The sequence below is a fragment of the Paralichthys olivaceus genome, chromosome 2, assembly GCF_024713975.1.
Source record: "Paralichthys olivaceus isolate ysfri-2021 chromosome 2, ASM2471397v2, whole genome shotgun sequence".
NCBI classification, from domain to species: Eukaryota; Metazoa; Chordata; class Actinopteri; order Pleuronectiformes; family Paralichthyidae; genus Paralichthys; species Paralichthys olivaceus.
In genome coordinates, this window is record NC_091094.1 from 2,260,415 (window position 1) to 2,279,710 (window position 19,296).

General features: G+C 44.9%; 1 protein-coding gene and 1 non-coding gene across 2 annotated transcripts; both read right to left on the reverse strand.

Moving 5' to 3' along the window:
• Positions 1-10,186: 10,186 nt before the first annotated feature.
• ahcy (adenosylhomocysteinase) lies at positions 10,187-17,600 on the reverse strand. The gene is made up of 11 exons (XM_069516035.1): positions 17,432-17,600; positions 15,363-15,553; positions 14,016-14,091; positions 13,781-13,933; positions 13,282-13,394; positions 12,824-13,031; positions 12,476-12,563; positions 12,259-12,376; positions 12,056-12,178; positions 11,838-11,909; positions 10,187-11,474 (listed from the first exon to the last, which is right to left on the reverse strand). Exons 1-11 carry the CDS (start codon positions 17,457-17,459, stop codon positions 11,343-11,345), a joined length of 1,302 nt encoding a protein of 433 aa, XP_069372136.1. The 5' UTR covers positions 17,460-17,600; the 3' UTR covers positions 10,187-11,342.
• LOC138406075 (small nucleolar RNA SNORA17) lies at positions 13,470-13,601 on the reverse strand. Its single transcript, XR_011239740.1, has one exon. It is a non-coding gene; the product is annotated as a small nucleolar RNA SNORA17 (small nucleolar RNA).
• Positions 17,601-19,296: the final 1,696 nt, after the last annotated feature.

A 19,296-nucleotide genomic window follows, 5' to 3' on the forward strand; every position in this document is an offset into this window, starting at 1 on the left:
GTAAGGAGTTGTTGTCATGCTGCAGAATGAATCTGGGACCGATCAGACGTCTCCCTGATGTTACATAGCGTGATGGAGGAGAATCCGCATCTAAAAAGCATCGATAGCGCCTCAAACCTTTTGCACAGCACTGCGCAGGATCCGGGAACGCAGGAAATTCTGAGAGCCGAACGGAAACCAAACAAATGTCTCAGGATGAAAAAGCAGAGCCACACGCAGACGAAGATATCGAGAGAGGCTGTGGTGAGACGAGCCAATGTCGGCGTGGAGCTGCTGTAAATAAATATGTGATCTTCGCAGGAATTGATATGTTACGACAGATTTCTGTGTCGTCGACACGTCCAAGCAGAGAATCTCCTGCTGTGTTGATCACGCGTGAGAGGTGAACTGTGCAAGACGCTCTGCGGAGGTCACGTCCGAAAACCGCTTGGATTTTCATTTCACACACTAGTTTATGAGTTTCTTAATTTGTCACAGTTTAAACACGTTAAATGTAAAGTCACCGCAGATAAAACAATTGTAAACTTGTCAATTGAAAAGGTCCAAACTGCTCGTTGAGTTTTCTTACTGGCGCGGGTCTGACGGGAACAGAGACTGTGAAATCACACGTTTAAGTTATCGTAATTCTTCTTCATTGATTTCCGAGTGATGATTCAGTTGTAGAATCCATTCTGATGACTTTTTTATTTTCATTTGACTTTTGGCGCTGACCTAGTTCAAGTGTTTGGACTCGTGACTTCCTGTGCGCAGGAGATTTCCCGTGATTGACGTAAGCACACATTTGACCTCTTCTGCAGGGACGGGACACTTCGATTGGCCGCACCCACACTTCCTGTACGATGCGAGGCTGATAAGAAAACTGGTGGGTGCCTTGGCTCCGGCGAGGACCATCTGTGCTGGAGAGTTCAGGACGCCTGCTGGTTGCATCAGCGGAGTGCCGGGAGGTAAGAGGATGATGAGTCTCCAGAGAGCGCCACAGCATCAAAAGCTGTTGATATACGCTCCCGACTCCTCCAGCACACACACCACGATCGTCCAACTTTAAACCGGCCGTTAAATGAGAACATTGTGAGGCGGCGGCTTTCGCTGCTCTCTGCTGAAAGCATCCATTTAATGGGCTGCCAGTGGCGGCTCGATCCGCCCATCACGCGATACGAATCAGCGTTTTGTTTTGAGTTGTCGCTGTGCGTTCACGTCTGAAGTTGGAAGAAGTGAGTGTTGATTCTGGACGGCGTGAAATAAATCTGAGGCCCCGCATGTCAGACAGAGCATCAGATGTTTTGTCTTTGTTTGACCCTGAAGTGAAGTCAAACCAGATTGTGGAGCGGCGGACTCCGTTCACACTGAAACGTTTCTCAGACACGAATCGACGAGTCGCTGATCAACTCATCATTTCGTGATCAGTTTGTTTTTTTAAAATGTTTATGGATAATTTAAAAGTGCGGATCGAGGCACTGGGACATTTTTAATAGTTAGTTATTACAGATGGGGCAGGTCCGACAAGATGATTGACAGGAGCCCTGTTCAGATGTGTTATTTTCTTCCGTCCTGACAGATCCAACCCCGCCCTCTATTATAACGTCAGTCCCGTTTGCAAAATACCAAATTATTTAATTTACAGTAGTGGAAACAGTAGGGAGCGTTATGTGGCCGTCACAGTTGATATCACGGCTACGAGCAAATCAGAAAATCGGAAGTGAGTTTGATTCATTGTGAAGCTGCAGCGGGTCAGAGGTCGGCAGCTGAGTAGGTGGTCCTTCATATGTGGCCCAGAATGGATTCACGCTCGCACAGCAGAACAAATGTGGCCACATGCATCCCAGACCTCTGGATGTGGTGGTGATCGGATAAGAAGACGCGTTCAGGACACATTTGTTCAGAAGACCCAGAACTGACCTCCTGGGATCTGACGTTGACGAGAGCAGAACCACCAAGAAGTGGTTCTGCTCCGTCGAGACGGTATGAATGAAACCTTTTTGACTAAAATAAGAACGCACAACTGCATGTTGTAGTTTGTGTTGCTCTGAGACGACTGACGAAGCCGCTCTGGAATCTTCTCAGTCCCAAAATGCAGAATCATTGTGCTGCGGTAAAGATCTTGTTTTTCTCAGAGATGCTTTCTGTCATCGGAGGTATCACTCTGATGCATGTCTCTGATGAGTGTTGTTTTGATGAACAGGTGAAGCCTCGTGTTTGACAACTGTGACTGACTCACGATCCGTCAAACGCTTGTTTCGGGCAGGAGATCGATGCCACGCCTCCACACTGTGGGTTCGCTGTTTGATCGAGAGCCTCCGGAGTTTCTGCGGAATATCAACACCTGAAGAAGAGAGTTTGTGGCGATAAGAGCCACAATCACTGCGCATGAAACTTAATCTTCCCGCAGCGCACCACCGATAAAGGTTTTAAAAGTAAGAGCTGAAGTCCATCCTGTTGTTACAAAGCAGATAACGAAGACATTGAAATATTGGCTGAAGAGACGAGCTGTGTAAGAACAAAGTGAAGGAAAACAGAGTCTGCTTTTGGAGGAACAATGTTGTTTATACTCCGTGAAGGACTGGAGGTGGGTAATCAAGGCAAGATGATTGATGACATGCTAAAGATATCTGAGATCTGAAAACAGAGAGGACGCACTGCACTGGACGCCGCCGCCGCGAATCAGCAGGACCACAGCGTCCAGCGGAGAAAAAATAAAAAGAGAAGCTGTCCAGTGGAGGAAACCGTCCGACTCCGCAGCACAGATCAAACGGCAGCATGTGGAACGAGGAGACAAATTTTGAGGTCGGCAGAGTGAGCGGATGATTCCTGCCAGGCCAAGCGTCACCACCGATAAAATAAAATTCATCCACAACAACACATCAGAGACTTTAAAAGACGGTTCCCCCCCCAAAGATCTCCAGCTAACAGGGTCCAGTCGTCGTTTCAACTTCTCCCCGAGACATAAACTTTACGTTTACCCCGAAGAAAAGGACGTAAACTTTATTTCAGACTTAACTTATTTTAGATTAAAGATTTAATTGTGGTCCCACCAGGGTAACTTGATGTGACATGAGCCGTGCCTGGGGTCTGCAGAGGCCTGTGTTTTAAGTAAGTGGTGTGCCCCCCCCCCTCCCACCACCCATTAAAAAGACCAGAGCAGCCAGGGATGGAAATTAGAGTTAACAGTGGGGGGGGGGGGGGGGGGGTGTCACAGTCAGAAAGGGCGAATCCAAATCTCAATCCCAGGTTGGAACAAAACACAATCATATCAAATGAATCATTCTAATGTGTCCCTGGGCTCACATGAACCTTTTTCCAGACTTTTTACTGGAGACCGGCAGGAAAATATCCAGTTCTTTATTATTATTTTCTCTGAGAAAAGTTCCAATAAACAAAGATCTCAATTAAAAAAACTTTCCTTGGGGCCTGATATCTGTGAGTGTGTGTGATTCTGGTGCAGCTTGGTTGAATTCACTGGGACTGTTGGGTTTTACTGGAGGGATGTGCTCTACATTCCAGGTCGATCATGCAAATAACTCAAGCTTCCTCCTGGAGGGAGATGGCAGAGAGTGTGAGAGAGAGTGAGAGAGAGTGAGAGAGAGTGTGAGAGTGTGTGAGTGTGAGAGAGAGAGTGAGAGAGTGTGTGAGTGTGAGAGAGTGTGAGAGAGAGAGTGTGAGAGTGTGTGAGTGTGAGAGAGTGTGAGAGAGAGAGTGTGAGAGTGTGTGAGTGTGTGAGAGAGAGTGAGAGAGAGAGTGAGAGTGTGAGAGAGTGTGTGAGAGAGAGTGAGAGAGAGTGTGTGTGAGAGTGTGAGAGAGTGTGTGAGAGAGAGAGAGAGAGAGTGAGAGTGTGTGAGAGTGTGTGAGTGTGAGAGAGAGTGAGAGAGAGAGTGAGAGTGTGAGAGAGAGTGAGAGAGAGTGTGAGAGTGAGAGAGAGAGTGAGAGAGTGTGAAAGAGTGTGTGAGAGAGAGTGAGAGAGAGAGTGAGAGTGTGAGAGAGAGTGAGAGAGAGTGAGAGTGTGTGAGAGTGTGTGAGTGTGAGAGAGAGTGAGAGAGAGAGTGAGAGTGTGAGAGAGAGTGAGAGAGAGTGTGAGAGTGTGTGAGTGTGAGAGAGAGAGTGAGAGAGTGTGAAAGAGTGTGTGAGAGAGAGTGAGAGAGAGTGTGAGAGTGTGAGAGAGTGTGAGAGTGTGAGAGAGTGTGTGAGAGAGAGTGAGAGAGAGTGTGAGAGTGTGTGAGTGTGAGAGAGAGAGTGAGAGAGTGTGAAAGAGTGTGTGAGAGAGAGTGAGAGAGAGTGTGAGAGTGTGAGATAGTGTGAGTGTGTGAGAGAGTGTGAGAGTGTGTGAGAGTGTGTGAGAGTGTGTGAGAGAGTGTGAGAGAGAGTGTGAGAGTGTGAGAGAGTGTGTGAGAGTGTGAGAGTGTGTGTGAGTGTGTGAGAGTGTGTGTGAGAGAGTCTGAGAGAGTGTGTGAGAGTGTGTGTGAGTGTGAGAGAGAGTGAGAGTGTGAGAGTGTGTGAGAGAGAGAGTGAGAGTGTGTGAGAGAGAGTGAGAGAGAGAGTGAGAGAGAGAGTGAGAGTGTGTGAGAGAGTGTGTGAGATAGTGTGAGTGTGTGAGAGAGTGTGTGAGAGAGTGTGAGTGTGTGAGAGAGTGTAAGAGTGTGAGAGAGTCTGAGAGAGTGTGTGAGAGTGTGTGTGAGTGTGAGAGAGAGTGTGAGAGAGTGTGTGAGAGAGAGAGTCTGAGAGAGTGTGAGTGTGTGAGTGTGTGAGAGAGTGTGTGAGAGTGTGAGAGAGTGTGTGAGTGTGTGAGTGTGAGAGTGTGTGTGTGAGTGTGAGAGTGTGTGTGAGTGTGTGAGAGAGTGTGTGAGAGTGTGTGTGAGTGTGTGTGAGAGTGTGTGAGAGTGTGAGAGAGTGTGAGAGTGTGTGAGTGTGAGAGTGTGTGTGAGTGTGTGAGAGAGTGTGTGAGAGTGTGAGAGAGTGTGAGAGTGTGTGTGAGTGTGTGAGTGTGAGAGTGTGTGTGTGAGTGTGAGAGTGTGTGTGAGTGTGTGAGAGAGTGTGTGAGAGTGTGTGTGAGTGTGCGTGAGAGTGTGTGAGATAGTGTGAGTGTGAGAGTGTGTGTGAGTGTGTGTGAGAGTGTGTGAGATAGTGTGAGTGTGAGAGTGTGTGTGAGTGTGTGAGAGAGTGTGTGAGAGTGTGTGTGAGAGTGAGAGAGAGAGTGTGAGTGTGAGAGAGAGAGTGAGAGTGTGTGTGAGTGTGTGAGAGTGTGTGAGATAGTGTGAGTGTGAGAGTGTGTGAGAGAGTGTGTGTGAGTGTGTGTGAGAGTTTGAGAGAGAGTGTGAGAGTGTGTGTGAGTATGTGAGAGTGTGTGTGAGAGTGTGTGTGAGTGTGTGTGAGTGTGTGAGTGTGAGAGTGTGTGAGAGAGTGTGTGAGAGTGTGTGTGAGTGTGTGTGAGAGTGAGAGAGAGAGTGTGAGTGTGAGAGAGTGTGTGTGAGAGTGTGTGTGAGTGTGTGTGAGTGTGTGAGTGTGAGAGTGTGTGTGAGTGTGTGAGAGAGTGTGTGAGAGTGTGTGTGAGTGTGTGTGAGTGTGTGAGTGTGAGAGTGTGTGTGAGTGTGTGAGAGTGTGTGTGAGAGTGTGTGTGAGTGTGTGTGAGTGTGTGAGTGTGAGAGTGTGTGTGAGTGTGTGAGAGAGTGTGTGAGAGTGTGTGTGAGTGTGTGAGAGTGTGAGAGTGTGAGTGTGAGAGTGTGAGAGTGTGAGTTCTAATCTGCTGGTTTTACTAAGTGCAGGTCTGTAAAGTCAGTCGATGGTAGAAAGTGAGAACAGTGTAACTGCAGAGTTTCAGTGATTCTGTGTCGGATGTTTATTTATTCAGCTCCTCTCTGTGTTTGACCTTCGAACAAACTGAGCAATTAAAGATTAAAAGCTTCGTTAAAAAAGAATGAAACATTTAAAGCAGTAAAAAAATAAAATAAAAGCAGAGCGAGCAGGAGAAGCAGCGACGACTCATTTCATTCAACCACTGGAGCGGAGATGAAGACGCCACCTCTCGCCTGGATAACGAAGATGCTGTGGAGTCTGTGCAGAGATTCTTCTTGTTCACAGATGTTTGAAAACGTCTTTACATTTTAAATCACACGCTCTTTTAGTTTTTGACAAACTTCCTGCCTCAGTGAAATTTGCTAACGGTTGTGTGTTGGTCTGCAGGTTTCACTCGTCCCCCCTCTTCAGCGCAGAGGAGCCGGGTTCTATAAAAATGTGATGGTCCGACACAGCTGGTGAAATCACTTCCTCTCTCCTGGACTCTGTTCTGAGGCTCAGACCATCGAGCAGACAGACAATGTGCAACCGATCAACTATTAATCCAATTTCCACGATGAAATTCACCAAAATAAAACTCAGTTTTCTCTCCGTAAGAGAATCCACCGAGCTGAATTCACACTGGTCCCAACTTTGACCCGAAGTGAAACCTGTAGGTTTCTACTGTAACTTCATCTGATAATTCACTGAAGCATTTTTCCTTCTCAAGAGTCCGAACTGATTCTTCTTCTCTGTGTTTTTATGACGCGCTGCAGGACGCCAGCTGGACTCGCTCGATGTTGTGAAGATGTTTCACGTCTCATGTGAAAGTGGTGTTCGCTCCTCGCCGAGCGGTCGGGGGAATCCCAGACGTTTGCCTCTTGTGGGGTTGTTAACACCTTGGCTGTGGGTGGAGTCACATGAGAGTAGCTGAACCAGCTGGACGCCATATGCGTCGTCACGAGTCCCGGTGTGAGCGGAGGTAAAGATGGCTGCGAGCTCCGCAGGCCGGAGAGATCAGAAAATGTTCCGCTGAGGTAGAATTGGAAATGGAGATTGAAATCGTGAACTTCTCATCCGACAGTGAATTTCAACTTCTTCTTTATTCTGCGTGTAAAGTCTCCAGAAAGTCCAAAGAAGCCGATGTGAGACGACGTCGAAGCTATAGAACCTCCGAGGATCAAAAGAAATAGGAAGCACCTAAACCTCAACAGCGAGGGAGCTCAGCACCGGTCTTAACCTGAACACGTCTAAAAGAGGGGAAGCGTTGAATGAGAGCGATAGAGAACAAAAAAAACATGTGAGCAAGAAACAGATTGTTAAGATTTATGACAAACTTTGAAGGGGCAGCGTGACTCTGGATCCTCTCGCTCTCAACGTCTTCTGTAGCTTTTTATTTGTTGAGCGGATCCCGGGGCGTCGCGGTCCGCAGCGTTATCCCTTCAGCTCGCCACATTAACACTACATCACCCTGCTAAAAAGATTTGTACCGTTTTATTCCCACTTTGAACGGCATCTTAAAGCGCAGAGCTTCAACAGAGAAGTCAAGAAGATGAACGGCCCTGAAGGCTGCGACCACGTCTCGTGTTCTCCGCTCGCTGAGCTCAACTTCCTCTCATTTCCTAACAAAACAAATGACGGTGAAGCGGTGCAGTTGCTGCTTTGTTGAACAATGATGCCAATTATATATATATATTTACGGAAACTATTGATTTGATCTATACGCTCTTTGTTTTTGCCAGTTCCTGATCATTTGTTTTACTTTTGATCTGATTTGTTGAAATCCTCTTCACGTCAGTAAATCGAGTCTAAACCAGAAACAAACCCAACGACCAAGTCTTCAGCCGGAGAGAGGAACAAGGCGAGCGACTTACGCAAAGAGTCGTCGTCTTCCGGAGCGATTTCTCAATCAGCGCTCGTTCATTGGTTTTAGGGGGGGGGCGGAGCTTTAACGAGAGGGCTGATGGGATGCATAGGCTGCATTTTTCAAAGTGTAGCCTGTTGTTGCTAACTTTTCCTGCAGCTTTAAAATGGCACAGTGACAATTATACATCTGTTATATGTTCGATTCACATTCCGTACTCACAGTAACCATATGGGGATATGACAACGCTGTAGCATATGTTATATCACGGCTCTGTTTCACTGTGGTTTACGACTCTTTACAGGTGTGCACGTTACACCTTAACCACCGGCACACATGTGCAACACCCACGTTTGTACGCCGGTTGTTATGTTTTTAGTTTGTGAGCAAGACGATGCAGATAACCACTGAGCTCAGTGATGTTTGAACCTGCGTGAATTTCAGGTCGTTGGCGAATAAAAAAGCCGTTAGTGAACCTGTTGCATTTTACATCTAAGCAACAAAGTGCAAAAGCTGTTTCGATCCTTTAAATCATGCAAAACAGTGTTTTTAGCAGATTTACCCTCATTTTACACGTGACACACTCGTTCATTTTGGGTTTTAAAGATGCATAAATAAAAGATGCATGATTATTTGCACTGTGGTCCATTAGAAACTTTTTATTCATCTGCGTACGTCTCATTCAGGAGTTGTTGGACACTTCTTCAGCAGCTTCTTTCTGTGTGGTTTCAGTCGTTCATTTTTTATTTTCACGGTTTCTTCGCGCAACCGCTGACAAACAGGTTCTTCGGTGAGTGAAACACGAGGCAGAGCAACGACCCGAGCGTTTTATTTCCGTCACAAAGGGAATGTGAGCGTGGAGACTGACAGCAGGACGACAGAGGAGACGACAGACTCTGAGATTAAACAGCTCAACCATCGCTCAGCTCGGGCTCAGGCCCAACTCCTCCTCTGCTGCTCTACATGCAGTTAACAGCTGGAACCCCAGAGGACGCTGTTCAGAGTTACACTGATGAAAAGATTTCCACTTAATTATTATTTTTTTAAAACCTTAACATTGGAAGATTATTTGATTTTGAATTCTGGATTTTTAAACTTGTTGTCTATTGTGTTTTTCAATTTGAACAATTTATTTTATAACTCCACTCTATCAATTAAAAATTAAATAATACTGTAGTTAATGAAATACTTTCACTTGAGGTTCTCCATACCATCATATCATCCAGACACCTGAGATAATCATCCTAAATTAGAATCCAAGATATTTATGTGAGAACAGGTTAAATCCAGTTGAAGTTTTGTCTAAAGTGACTCAGATAAATAGTTTAAACACTCAGCAGCGTGATCATTGACGCTGAATGAGTTTGAAACAACCACACAAAGCAATTTCCAGAGAAGACACGCTGCCACCTGCTGGACTATTACTGCAGAGACAGTTAACCACTGATCATTCACACTCATTTACATTTTGATGTGAAATAATTACGCTGGTTTATTTGTGACTTGTAAAGTTCATAGAACCAGAACAACTTTAGAAAAAGTGTGAAACACTAAGAACCACCCTGACGAACAGTAAATCTTTATCAACTCTAAGTTTTGTTTTGCTGAGGACGACTGTCACTGGTGGATTAATGCACATTAGGTGTTTTGGTTTGTCAGACGTGTCTCCTGAAGACTGAAGACCTGTGAAAAGACTAAACTGCAGTAACATTCGGTTGTTGAGAGAAAAGACTGAACCAAAACTTTCAGTTGAGTCTTTCCTGCATCATTAGTCAAAATAAATTCCACATTTCTCTTTCGTCAAATATTTTTTTTATACATGAAGTTAAAAGCTCAGGTCAGTTTTCATAGAGGATTTATTTTTACTTTTCCAGTCACTTCATGTTTTAAAAAGTTTTTTTTTTCCCCCCATCCCACCTCTGAGCTTTAATCCAATCAACAGACTGAGTGGTTCTGAAACTGATTTAAAACAATTGAAATCTGCTGCGCCAACATCTGCTTTGTGTCAATTCAGTAAATTCAGTTTTAATAATGAAATTGAAACCCCGAGGGGCCTGATGTGAGGGACAGTAGTCGATCTTATCGGGTGCTTTCAGCTGACGGAGGATCTCTGGTCTGTGTTGCTGCTGCAGCTTCGATTCCAAGAAACCACTTCAGAGACCAGAGGCCTGTTTCCGAGCAGCTTTAACACTCAGACCTGAACTCAGACCTGAGATGGGAGAAGCTTGACTTTGGCGTCTCTGAGTGTGACTAATGAAAAATAACAAGCCATCACTGGTGCAGCTGCAGACGTTAAAATACAGATATGACAAGATTATAGATCTGTGATTGAAAGAAATGTAGTCGGACCTGCTTCTATAGAGGAGGGTCTGTTTTCAGAGATGAAGTCATTCGAAACTCAACATGTAGAAGACTGAAAGTAATATAACTAACTCCAGTTTTTAAATATTATCCAGTAATTAACATAATAAAAACGGTCCCTCGATCCAGCACTTCAATTAGGGTTTATACATTTTTCATGATAAAATTTATTTGACAACATGAAGATAAGGAGAAACAAACCAGAATCCAATTTCTTTTTAATTTGTTGGTTTTATCGTCACACAGTTTGAACATGGATCCTTTGTTTAGAAGCAGCTGAGCTCTGACTCATGATGTAACCGTTTAGAACAGCGACCACTTTGAACTCCACCCTGGGCCCTTGCCACCCAGCATCAGGGCCTTCAGTCAAATTAAATAAATCACTATAAAAAAAGAAAATGAGGCAGGATAAAGAATAAGACTTTAAAAAAAAAAAAAAAAAAAAAAAAAAAATCAGGCTTGACGTGCTTTGGTGGCTCCTTTGGCAGCGGCGCTCGTTTTAAAGCGGGGACACCCTGTTTCACACCAAGCATGTTCTTGAGCGTCTCCCGACTTCTCGCACAGTTCTTTTTTTTTTTTAAGTGCTAACACAGGGACAGTGTTAATGTGAACGCACAACGGAATAAGGCCATTGTACACAGAACTGTTTGCCTCAAGATTCAGAAGAAGAAGAAGAAATGAAGTTCCTCGAGCCCCTGCGAGACGGAGGAAAGAGTCCAGCTAGAAAACCATTAGGGTTTCTTTGATTCCATAAACGAAGAGGGAATGACACAAACAAGAGGAGTTCTCTTTAAGAACGTCACAGTAGCACGAGACGGTGTTTCAGCAGAGTGTTGATGAGACCGAAGGAATCAGTGAATGACGGCGTGTCGGAGGAAAATACGATGATTCTTAGTTAAAATTCTGAGGTTGGCGGCTGCTCTGAACAAAAGACGTTCACAATCTTTTGTGGCTTCTGGGTCCCATATACACAAATACTCAATGGAAGCTTTGGGTTGATGTCTTTTCGACGCGGGTTTGCGTTTCAAACCAGGAACAAGTGATTAAACAGCAGCTCGCTGGAGGATTACGTTGGAGCAACTTAGCGAAGCAGAACAGGTCTTTGAGTCGAACTTCGGCCATGTCGGATCACTTAAACGCAGCGCAATGCTAAATACTTTAAGCATTTGAAATGGAAGGCTGTTTTAAAAACAACACAACTGTCAGTTTCCCTGAAAGGTTGATGTTTGGCCGAAACCCAAGTGGTACCCAGAGTGCAACAGGCCAAAAACAATCAGAGTGCTCCCATCCACCAAACGCCAAACCCCTTCTAGCCACACCTCCTCGTCCCGTCTGTTCCCCAGCCGGGCTTGCGGGCTCAGTAGCGGTAGTGGTCCGGTTTGAAGGGCCCCTCGCTGGGCAGACCCAGGTACTTGGCCTGCTTGTCTGACAGCTTGGTCAGCTTCACTCCCAGTTTATCCAAGTGAGCGGCTGCAACCTGCTCGTCCAGCTGATGAGGAAAACAAGACGACAAAGTTCAAAACCTGATCCATCTCCAACACTTTGTTTTAAAACATTTCTCGATCTGTGACACAAAATGTACTATTATCATTTCAACGAGTTGTGGAAGAAAAGAACTCGTTAAATTTGGTGAAGAGGGCGAATGCTTCGTCCGATTTCCCGGAGAATTCCATGTGACTGATTTCTTTGCGTTTGTGAAATTTGGTGCAGTGACATTCTAGTTTGTGTTTTTTGATTAACCTAACATCTTTTGTTCTAAAATATAAAGCTGCAAACTTAAGTTATTTTTTTCCCCCCAAATCACACAGACGATACTAAAAACACAAAACTACTTTGTTGAGTGTGTTCTGACCTTCTTGGGCAAGAAGTAAACTCCCAAAGGGTATTTATCTGTGTTTGTCCACAACTCGATCTGAGCCAGCACCTGCAGGAGAGAACAGAAGGTGACACTCAGGTTTGAACAAGTTTGTCTTTAACGAGGTTTTAACTGGAATCTTGAGGCGTTTTCTTAATTTTTTCCAGGATCAACCTATAAAAGGTTAAATGTGGTTCATACAAACTCAACAGTACCTGGTTGGTGAAGGAGTTGCTCATGACGAAGGACGGGTGTCCCATGGCACAGCCCAGGTTAACCAGTCTGCCCTCGGCCAGGACGATGATGTGACGGCCGTTCTTCATCCGATAGCGATCAACCTGAGGAGGAGGAGTCACACTGATGGGTCAGATTTTAAATGTACACCAAACAAGAATAAATCTGTTTTCGTTCTTCCAACCTGTGGCTTGATGTTGATCTTGGCTGCTGCGTTCTTGTTGAGCCAGTCCATGTCGATCTCACAGTCGAAGTGTCCAATGTTACAGACGATGGCGTCGTCCTTCATTTGCTCGAAATGTCTGAGGGTGAAAAGAAAAACTTGACACCGGGCCAACGGTGTTCAACGAGAACTCAGTCGAGTGTTCGACTGCACAAACACGACAGTCGCTTGAACTTACTGTCCCAAGATGATGTCCTCGCAGCCGGTGGTGGTGACGAAGATGTTTCCTTCCTTACAAGCTTCCTCCATGGTGGTAACTTCATAACCTGCAGAGACACAAGGAGAAAACCAGAGGACAGTATTAGTATTGTTGACTGACTAAAGCCACATGTCAAACTCTGGAGAATTGGCTGCGGAGTTTACCCAGAGGTCATGTCTGAAATCAGCTTAAGAGTTCACATTTAGATTTGTGCCGTTCAGTCTTGGGGGCAAATCCTAATCTCAAATCTGATGGAAAACACTATCCGCCGCTGCCGTCTCTCCACGATTAAAATTCACGGTTCATAGCTTTAACTTCATCACCTACCTTCCATGGCAGCCTGCAGGGCATTGATGGGGTCGACCTCGGTGACGATGACTCTGGCTCCAAAGCCGCGCAGAGCCTGGACGCAGCCCTTTCCCACGTCGCCGTAACCTGCCACGACGGCGACTTTGCCAGCGATCATCACATCAGTGGCGCGCTTGATGCCGTCGATCAGACTTTCCCTGCAGCCGTACAGGTTGTCGAACTTACTCTGCAGGAGACAGACGGAACACAAGTTCTGTGTTATTCCTCCTGACAGAACAGAGAAGAGACGGGAGAGTTCTCCCAAGTGTCAGACTTTTTATTTCACGGGTTATCACAAGTCAGACATTTCTAACGACTCTCAGTGTCACTCAGGACCAGTGGCTGAGATTATTTCAAGAGAAGAAAACGACGAATACATTTCTGCTGCCTCGTATTCATGCGACGGGATGCAGCTGAAGAGGCTTCAAGCTTGTTACCTTTGTGACGGAGTCGTTGACGTTGATGGCGGGGATCTTCAGCTCGCCCTTCTTCATCATCTTGTACAGGTTGTGAACACCTGTAGTAGTCTCCTCCGACAATCCACGAATACCTGAAAACACGGGGTCACAAAATATTTACTGTGTACTTGATGTTTTTGAACACGGCTACACGTTGATTATTTAACTGTGGGCGGTGTGTATGACTCCGAGTCCTCTGTGTAGTAGAGTCTCAGTGCAGACCACCACCGGTCTCTCTCTGCCACCTTATGACGCAGCTACAACACTCACAGTTGGGCTGCAACGCCTCGAGGGGCAGGAAGAAAAAAACAAGCGTATCACTGCTTCAATGTACAAACACATTAATATGACTGATGTCCAGCCAGAAACATCTTTTAATTACAAACTTCTTTCATGGAAATGTGGGGAAAAGGTACCAAAAGGAAACAGACCAAGACCTCATGTAGAATTGAGCGTGAGCGGGTTCATAGAAACAGACCTGACAGCAGTTTGGGGTACTTCTGGTGGACCAGGTTGGTCAGGTCGCCTCCGTCGTCCAGGATCATGTTGAGGGGCTGACCATCCTTGAAGTACAGAGTCTGCTCGATGCACCACATGTATTCCTCATCAGTCTCACCTTTCCAAGCGTACACTGCAGACACAGGGACACTGGTTGGTTTCCTTAGCGAGAGTCAGGTGAGACATTTGAATATCCAACAGGAGGCATGTGTTACCTGGAATGCCGGCCTTGGCGATGGCGGCAGCAGCGTGATCCTGGGTGGAGAAGATGTTACAGCTCGACCACTGAACCTGTGGGAGGAAGGGACATGCGTGTGAATATGGGCATGACATGTGTAGACTGGGGAAACACAGCAGAGATTAGACATAATGATATCCAGTCTCACATCAGCAGTTTCTATCCAGGTTACTTTCACAGGTTTGACAGTTACAGCTGTGTGTCTGTAAGAGTTAAATTGCAGGTGGTGAGTATGACTCCGAGTTCTGTGTAGTAGAGTCTCAGTGCAGACCACCACCAGTCTCTGACACCTTATGACACAGCTACAACACTCAGTTGGGCTGCAACGCCTCGAGGGGCATGAAATCATTCAGCTTAGTGATACGAATACTAACATTTGACTAGTTTAACAGATAAACACAGACTCTGTTATGTTTGCAGACTTGTCGCCACAACAGAAAAGGGAAATTAGAGCAGGTTGTTTTTCAGTGTTTGTTCTCAGGCTGCAGGCTCCTGCAGGAACAGACCAGTCCCGGTTAAAGATAAACCCAACACGCTAATACAACACACTGGCCTTGAGACACAATCCTAGACTCACTGAAACACTTTGTTCCAATTAATGGATCAACAAACTCATTCCCCTTCGTCTGCTGCTGCGGTGCACTTCTGCAAGACCCCAAGATAGAGTTTATGAGAACAGCTACAGGCACAAAGAAATCCACAACCAAACTACTGTTATTGAAGATAATGTATGACTAATCATGAAAATATTTGACTGGACAATGAACTGAAACATCACTGGACATCAGTGGAGACAAAGTCCTCTCATCCTTGTATAAGAGACAGCATGAGGACCCGTTACAGAAGATGTGTATTCATGTCTGCACAGACTGCTAATCCTCGTGCTCATTAAACTGACTTATCATTTGTGTAAACTCGGCTCAATAAAACCAGTTTTTGAACAAAGCACTGACGGCATGTTTGGGGTTAGGTTTTCACACCTGCATGTTTATCACCAGGATTACACAATAAACTACTAATCCACCAGACTTGGCAGAAGAAGCCATTAAAGTGGTACAACCATGATTTTGTTTTATCAGTGTCTACATTGTGAGATTAACATTTTCACAGCTTGTGTCTCTTGACATAAATAAAACATTGTCAAATTAAACACGAGCTTGTAAAATAAATGTGCATTAATTCCAAGATGAAATACATCACATTTTTTCTGCTGCAGAACGTGGCAAAGTTTAGCAAGAAAACTGTAAACACTAATTGTTTTCATTTTTCTTAAAGTCCTAAGCGATCGGTAGTAGAGCCTTTAAAAGCAGCCTGTAGTTTGTACCTCAGCTCCGAGCTCGGTGAGGGTCTCGATGAGCACGGCGGTCTGCAGGGTCATGTGAAGGCAGCCGGCGATGCGGGCGCCCTTCAGAGGCTTGGACTGACCGTACATCTCCCTCATCTTCATGAGACCGGGCATCTCATTCTCTGCAATATCAATGGCCTTACGTCCCCATTCGGCCAGGGTGATATCAGCTAGAAAAGAAAGACGGTACATTTTTAGAAAACACGTTCAAACTTGTTTCAATACACCTTCAGTACGATATTCACTCTGGATTGTTTAATCCTGGTAGGTAGAGACACGTTTCCCCCTTGAGATAATGTAAGTTCACACATCACATATCAGTAATAAAAAGTCAGCTAAAATAAAAACAGAAAAGAAATTTAGAACAATCCGAACATTACGATCAGCACCGCAGGGCAAAAACTGACAGGCTGATATTCAGCAGCCGGCCCCATTTCACCACTGATCTCATTCTCTGCACTTTAAAAGGGAGATGGTCGTGATACAGAAAGGGACATTGTGAACTAACAGGAAGTGAGCCCCCCCCCCCCGCCCCTCTACCAGAGCAGCCTGTTCAAACACACCTCCACCGGCCTGACTGCTCTAAACCAGCACCGGGCTGATTGAACATCCACAGAGAGGATCACAAACACAAGTTCACACAGCGGTCGGAATCTGTGGCTAACGCTGAGGCTGCACTTCTTTAGACGGCGTTCAGAGAATAGAAGTTAGAATCCACAGGGTTTCCAGAGGATTTGGTTTAACATTCATTCAGTTTCGGGTGAGGGGGGGGGCAGAGATCTGGTGCATGCAACCCATCGCCTTAAAAATAACAAACCCACCTAATAGATCAGGAAACCAGTCTGATTAATTGAGTTCCTCTCAATTTGGTGATGGACTGGACCAATACAGTTAAGTGCTTTTCTATAAACTGCTGCATTGATAATCTGTCCCGTTGACCCCCTGCTGCAAACCCTCCATCTGTGTCAGCGTCTGAACTAAACCAAGTGAGCCGTATGTCCTGAACGATCCGGTCAGGACTTCAGTCCCCGAGATGACCAGTGAACGTGGACTTTGCCCTGAAGCTGTTTGTTAACAGACATTGTGCAACGGTCCTGCTTCTAAACCAACTGTTTGACAGACCAGACAAGCGAGTCCCACATTCTTATATAACTTATAACTCAAGCTCAAGTTAAATATTCCTCAAACACTACATCCTTACCATACACCCCCCCCCCCCATGTGTTTTCTTTGTGCACTTGTTTTTTCCCCAGGTGCATTTTGAATTTATCGACGCAAACCTGCTACCACACATGTTATAGTTTTATTAATATGGTTCCTGGAGATAAACAAACTCTCAGGTGTCAGATTCGTCATGAAGTTTACTTCATGAAACTTTATTTAAATGCATTCCGGCCACGAAAACCTGCGCGAGCACCACGTGCAGCCGCGGCTCTGCTCCGGTGTGAAGGTTCGTTCGCCGCCTGTTTCAGTCACTCACGCCTTTCTGGCGGCGATCGCGCGGGGCATCACGGGAGTTTGTAGTTCGCGGACGCAGAGCCAAGCAGGGGAGCGCTGCGCAATGAAACTACAACTCCCAGAGGCGGAGGAAGACGCTCGCGTTCACATGCTCCGAGAGCTAGCGACACTTTCAAAGTGTCAAGATTCATTCTCACAATGAAAAAATAAAAAATAAATAAATAATCTACGATGAACGTGATAAGTGGAGATTTACACGGTGTTAGTTTGTAGCGAGCGTGCTAACACGACGAGCTAACTAGCTTATCCGCACAACAACACAGCGTTTATTTGCACGACGCTAGCAAGTTAGCAACAAGTAAACCGGACGAGGGCTAACGTTCTGCAGCCGGGGGACGACATGAAGCTTCGTGCATGAGATGACATGTTGCTTCAGCCTGCAGGAGGGGGGGTGAAGCTGCGTGGGGTGAAGCCGGCGCACGTTACCACACCAGTTAGCAATGCTAGCTAGCGACCCGCCATCTTGTTGAACGACTTCAAAACAAGAGTTTAAACGTGAAATTAAAAATTAAAAAAAAAAAACTACTGACCGACTTTGAAGGTGAGTTTGTCAGACATTGTTGGTTTCGTGGTGCTCGGACCCGGTGGAGCTGCTGCGGCGGCGGGAGCGGAGGACGGAGGCAGAGAAGGAGGGACCGGGGACGTGACGGCTCGGCTTTTATACTCCGAGCCGAGGTCCACCCGACGAACCGGCACCGAACTCTGCATTCCTATTGGCCGAGGAGGATCCCCGCCCCGCGCCGGAGTGATCTGATTGGACGAGGGGTCGGTGTGTGGGCCGGCCAACCAAACGACTCGAGCTTAGTTTAAGTTGAGAAATAACAGATGTTTCTAAAAGTTAGAGAAGATTTTATTTTATAAACGAGCAGAACAAGTGTAGTAAACTTTGCACTTTACATCAGGTGATTTTTATCCACTGTTGTTGTTGCTGCATTTTATTTAAAAGTTGTATCTTCTCTAAAACTGATTATTATCATCTGACATATCATCATATTATCATCCGACATGTATTATAGACTTACAACACTTTCTACTGGAGCAAGTTGGTTTGAGCTATAACAGATGTGGAGTCAGATGTTTCTAAAATGAAGTTACGATGAGTTCACCAAGGCAGATTTTCTATTGTGTTTTATTATAGTGACTAAGACTATTACAAATTAAATGCTGTAGATTACATAAGGTATCTGTGGATAATTCATGTGCATTATACAAACCAAACTAACTGTTCAACAAACCCATGATTAGAACACTATGGCTGCTAATAATAATAATAACACAAGGATAAAAATGATTGAACACTACACCAGATAAAAACTGCTTCCCTACATATACTGTTTAATTTTAATTTGTATAAATACTGAACTGTGACTTCTTTCTGCACATGCATGCAGCTGCTGCTGTTGTTAAACAAACAGCACAAAGTGTATATGCATAATCTACAGAAGGGTTCACCAGAACATAATGTGACATATCTGTGTTGGTTCAATACAAAAAATAATAATCTCTCTCATGCACATGAAGTCAAAACTGAAAGAATCCTGGTTTGACCTCCAGCTCCTCCAGACAGAGAGAGTTGAGAAATACTGTTGAGCAAGAAGCTGGACCCACAAGTGTCTAATGAGTAAATGTGAACTACACTGGACTCTCTTTTCTAAGAGTTTAAAAGGGACACCAGGATGTTCAGAACATGGGAAATTAAAGCATAGTTCATTTTTAAACCTGAGTAAGGATCACAACCTATACAAATAAAATAAATGTAATGATAATAATACGTGGCAGGAAAATTTACCTATATGCAACAGGTCATTAATAATAAAACAACAATAAAAAGAGAAATAGCGTAATAAACACTGTGTGTTGTCTTATTTGTTCTTGTTAATGTGTTAATGCACAGTACTAAGAATAGCTGCTGCCCTACCCTTAGCTCTATCTCGGCCTTGGCCTTCATTTTCCAGCCCACTGGACCTTGTCTCAGACTCAGTGAGAGTAAAGGTCCTCACACGCACTCTTCCACAACTAATTCTGACATTTTAACACTTAAACAAAACATATCTAAGAGGAGATTATACATATTATTACTATTGTTTAGTGAGATAATTGTTGCAATGATGACTATGACTCTAATAAGATTATTATCATCCTGGTTGGATTATTAATATGATAATAAGACCATTGTTATTAGATTATATGATCTTGAACCTCCCTCCTTATGCTCACTGCCAAAACATTAGATTTGTTTGAATATAGAAAAACAACACACACACACTGTCTTGTGGCCCTTGTCTTGTTTTGTCTCTTTTCTTGCAAAGTCAAAAAGAAGATTTAAACCAAAAGACGTAAAATAAAGTGCAATAATCACACATGATGACAAGTTTGGTTTAATTTGAGCTGTATC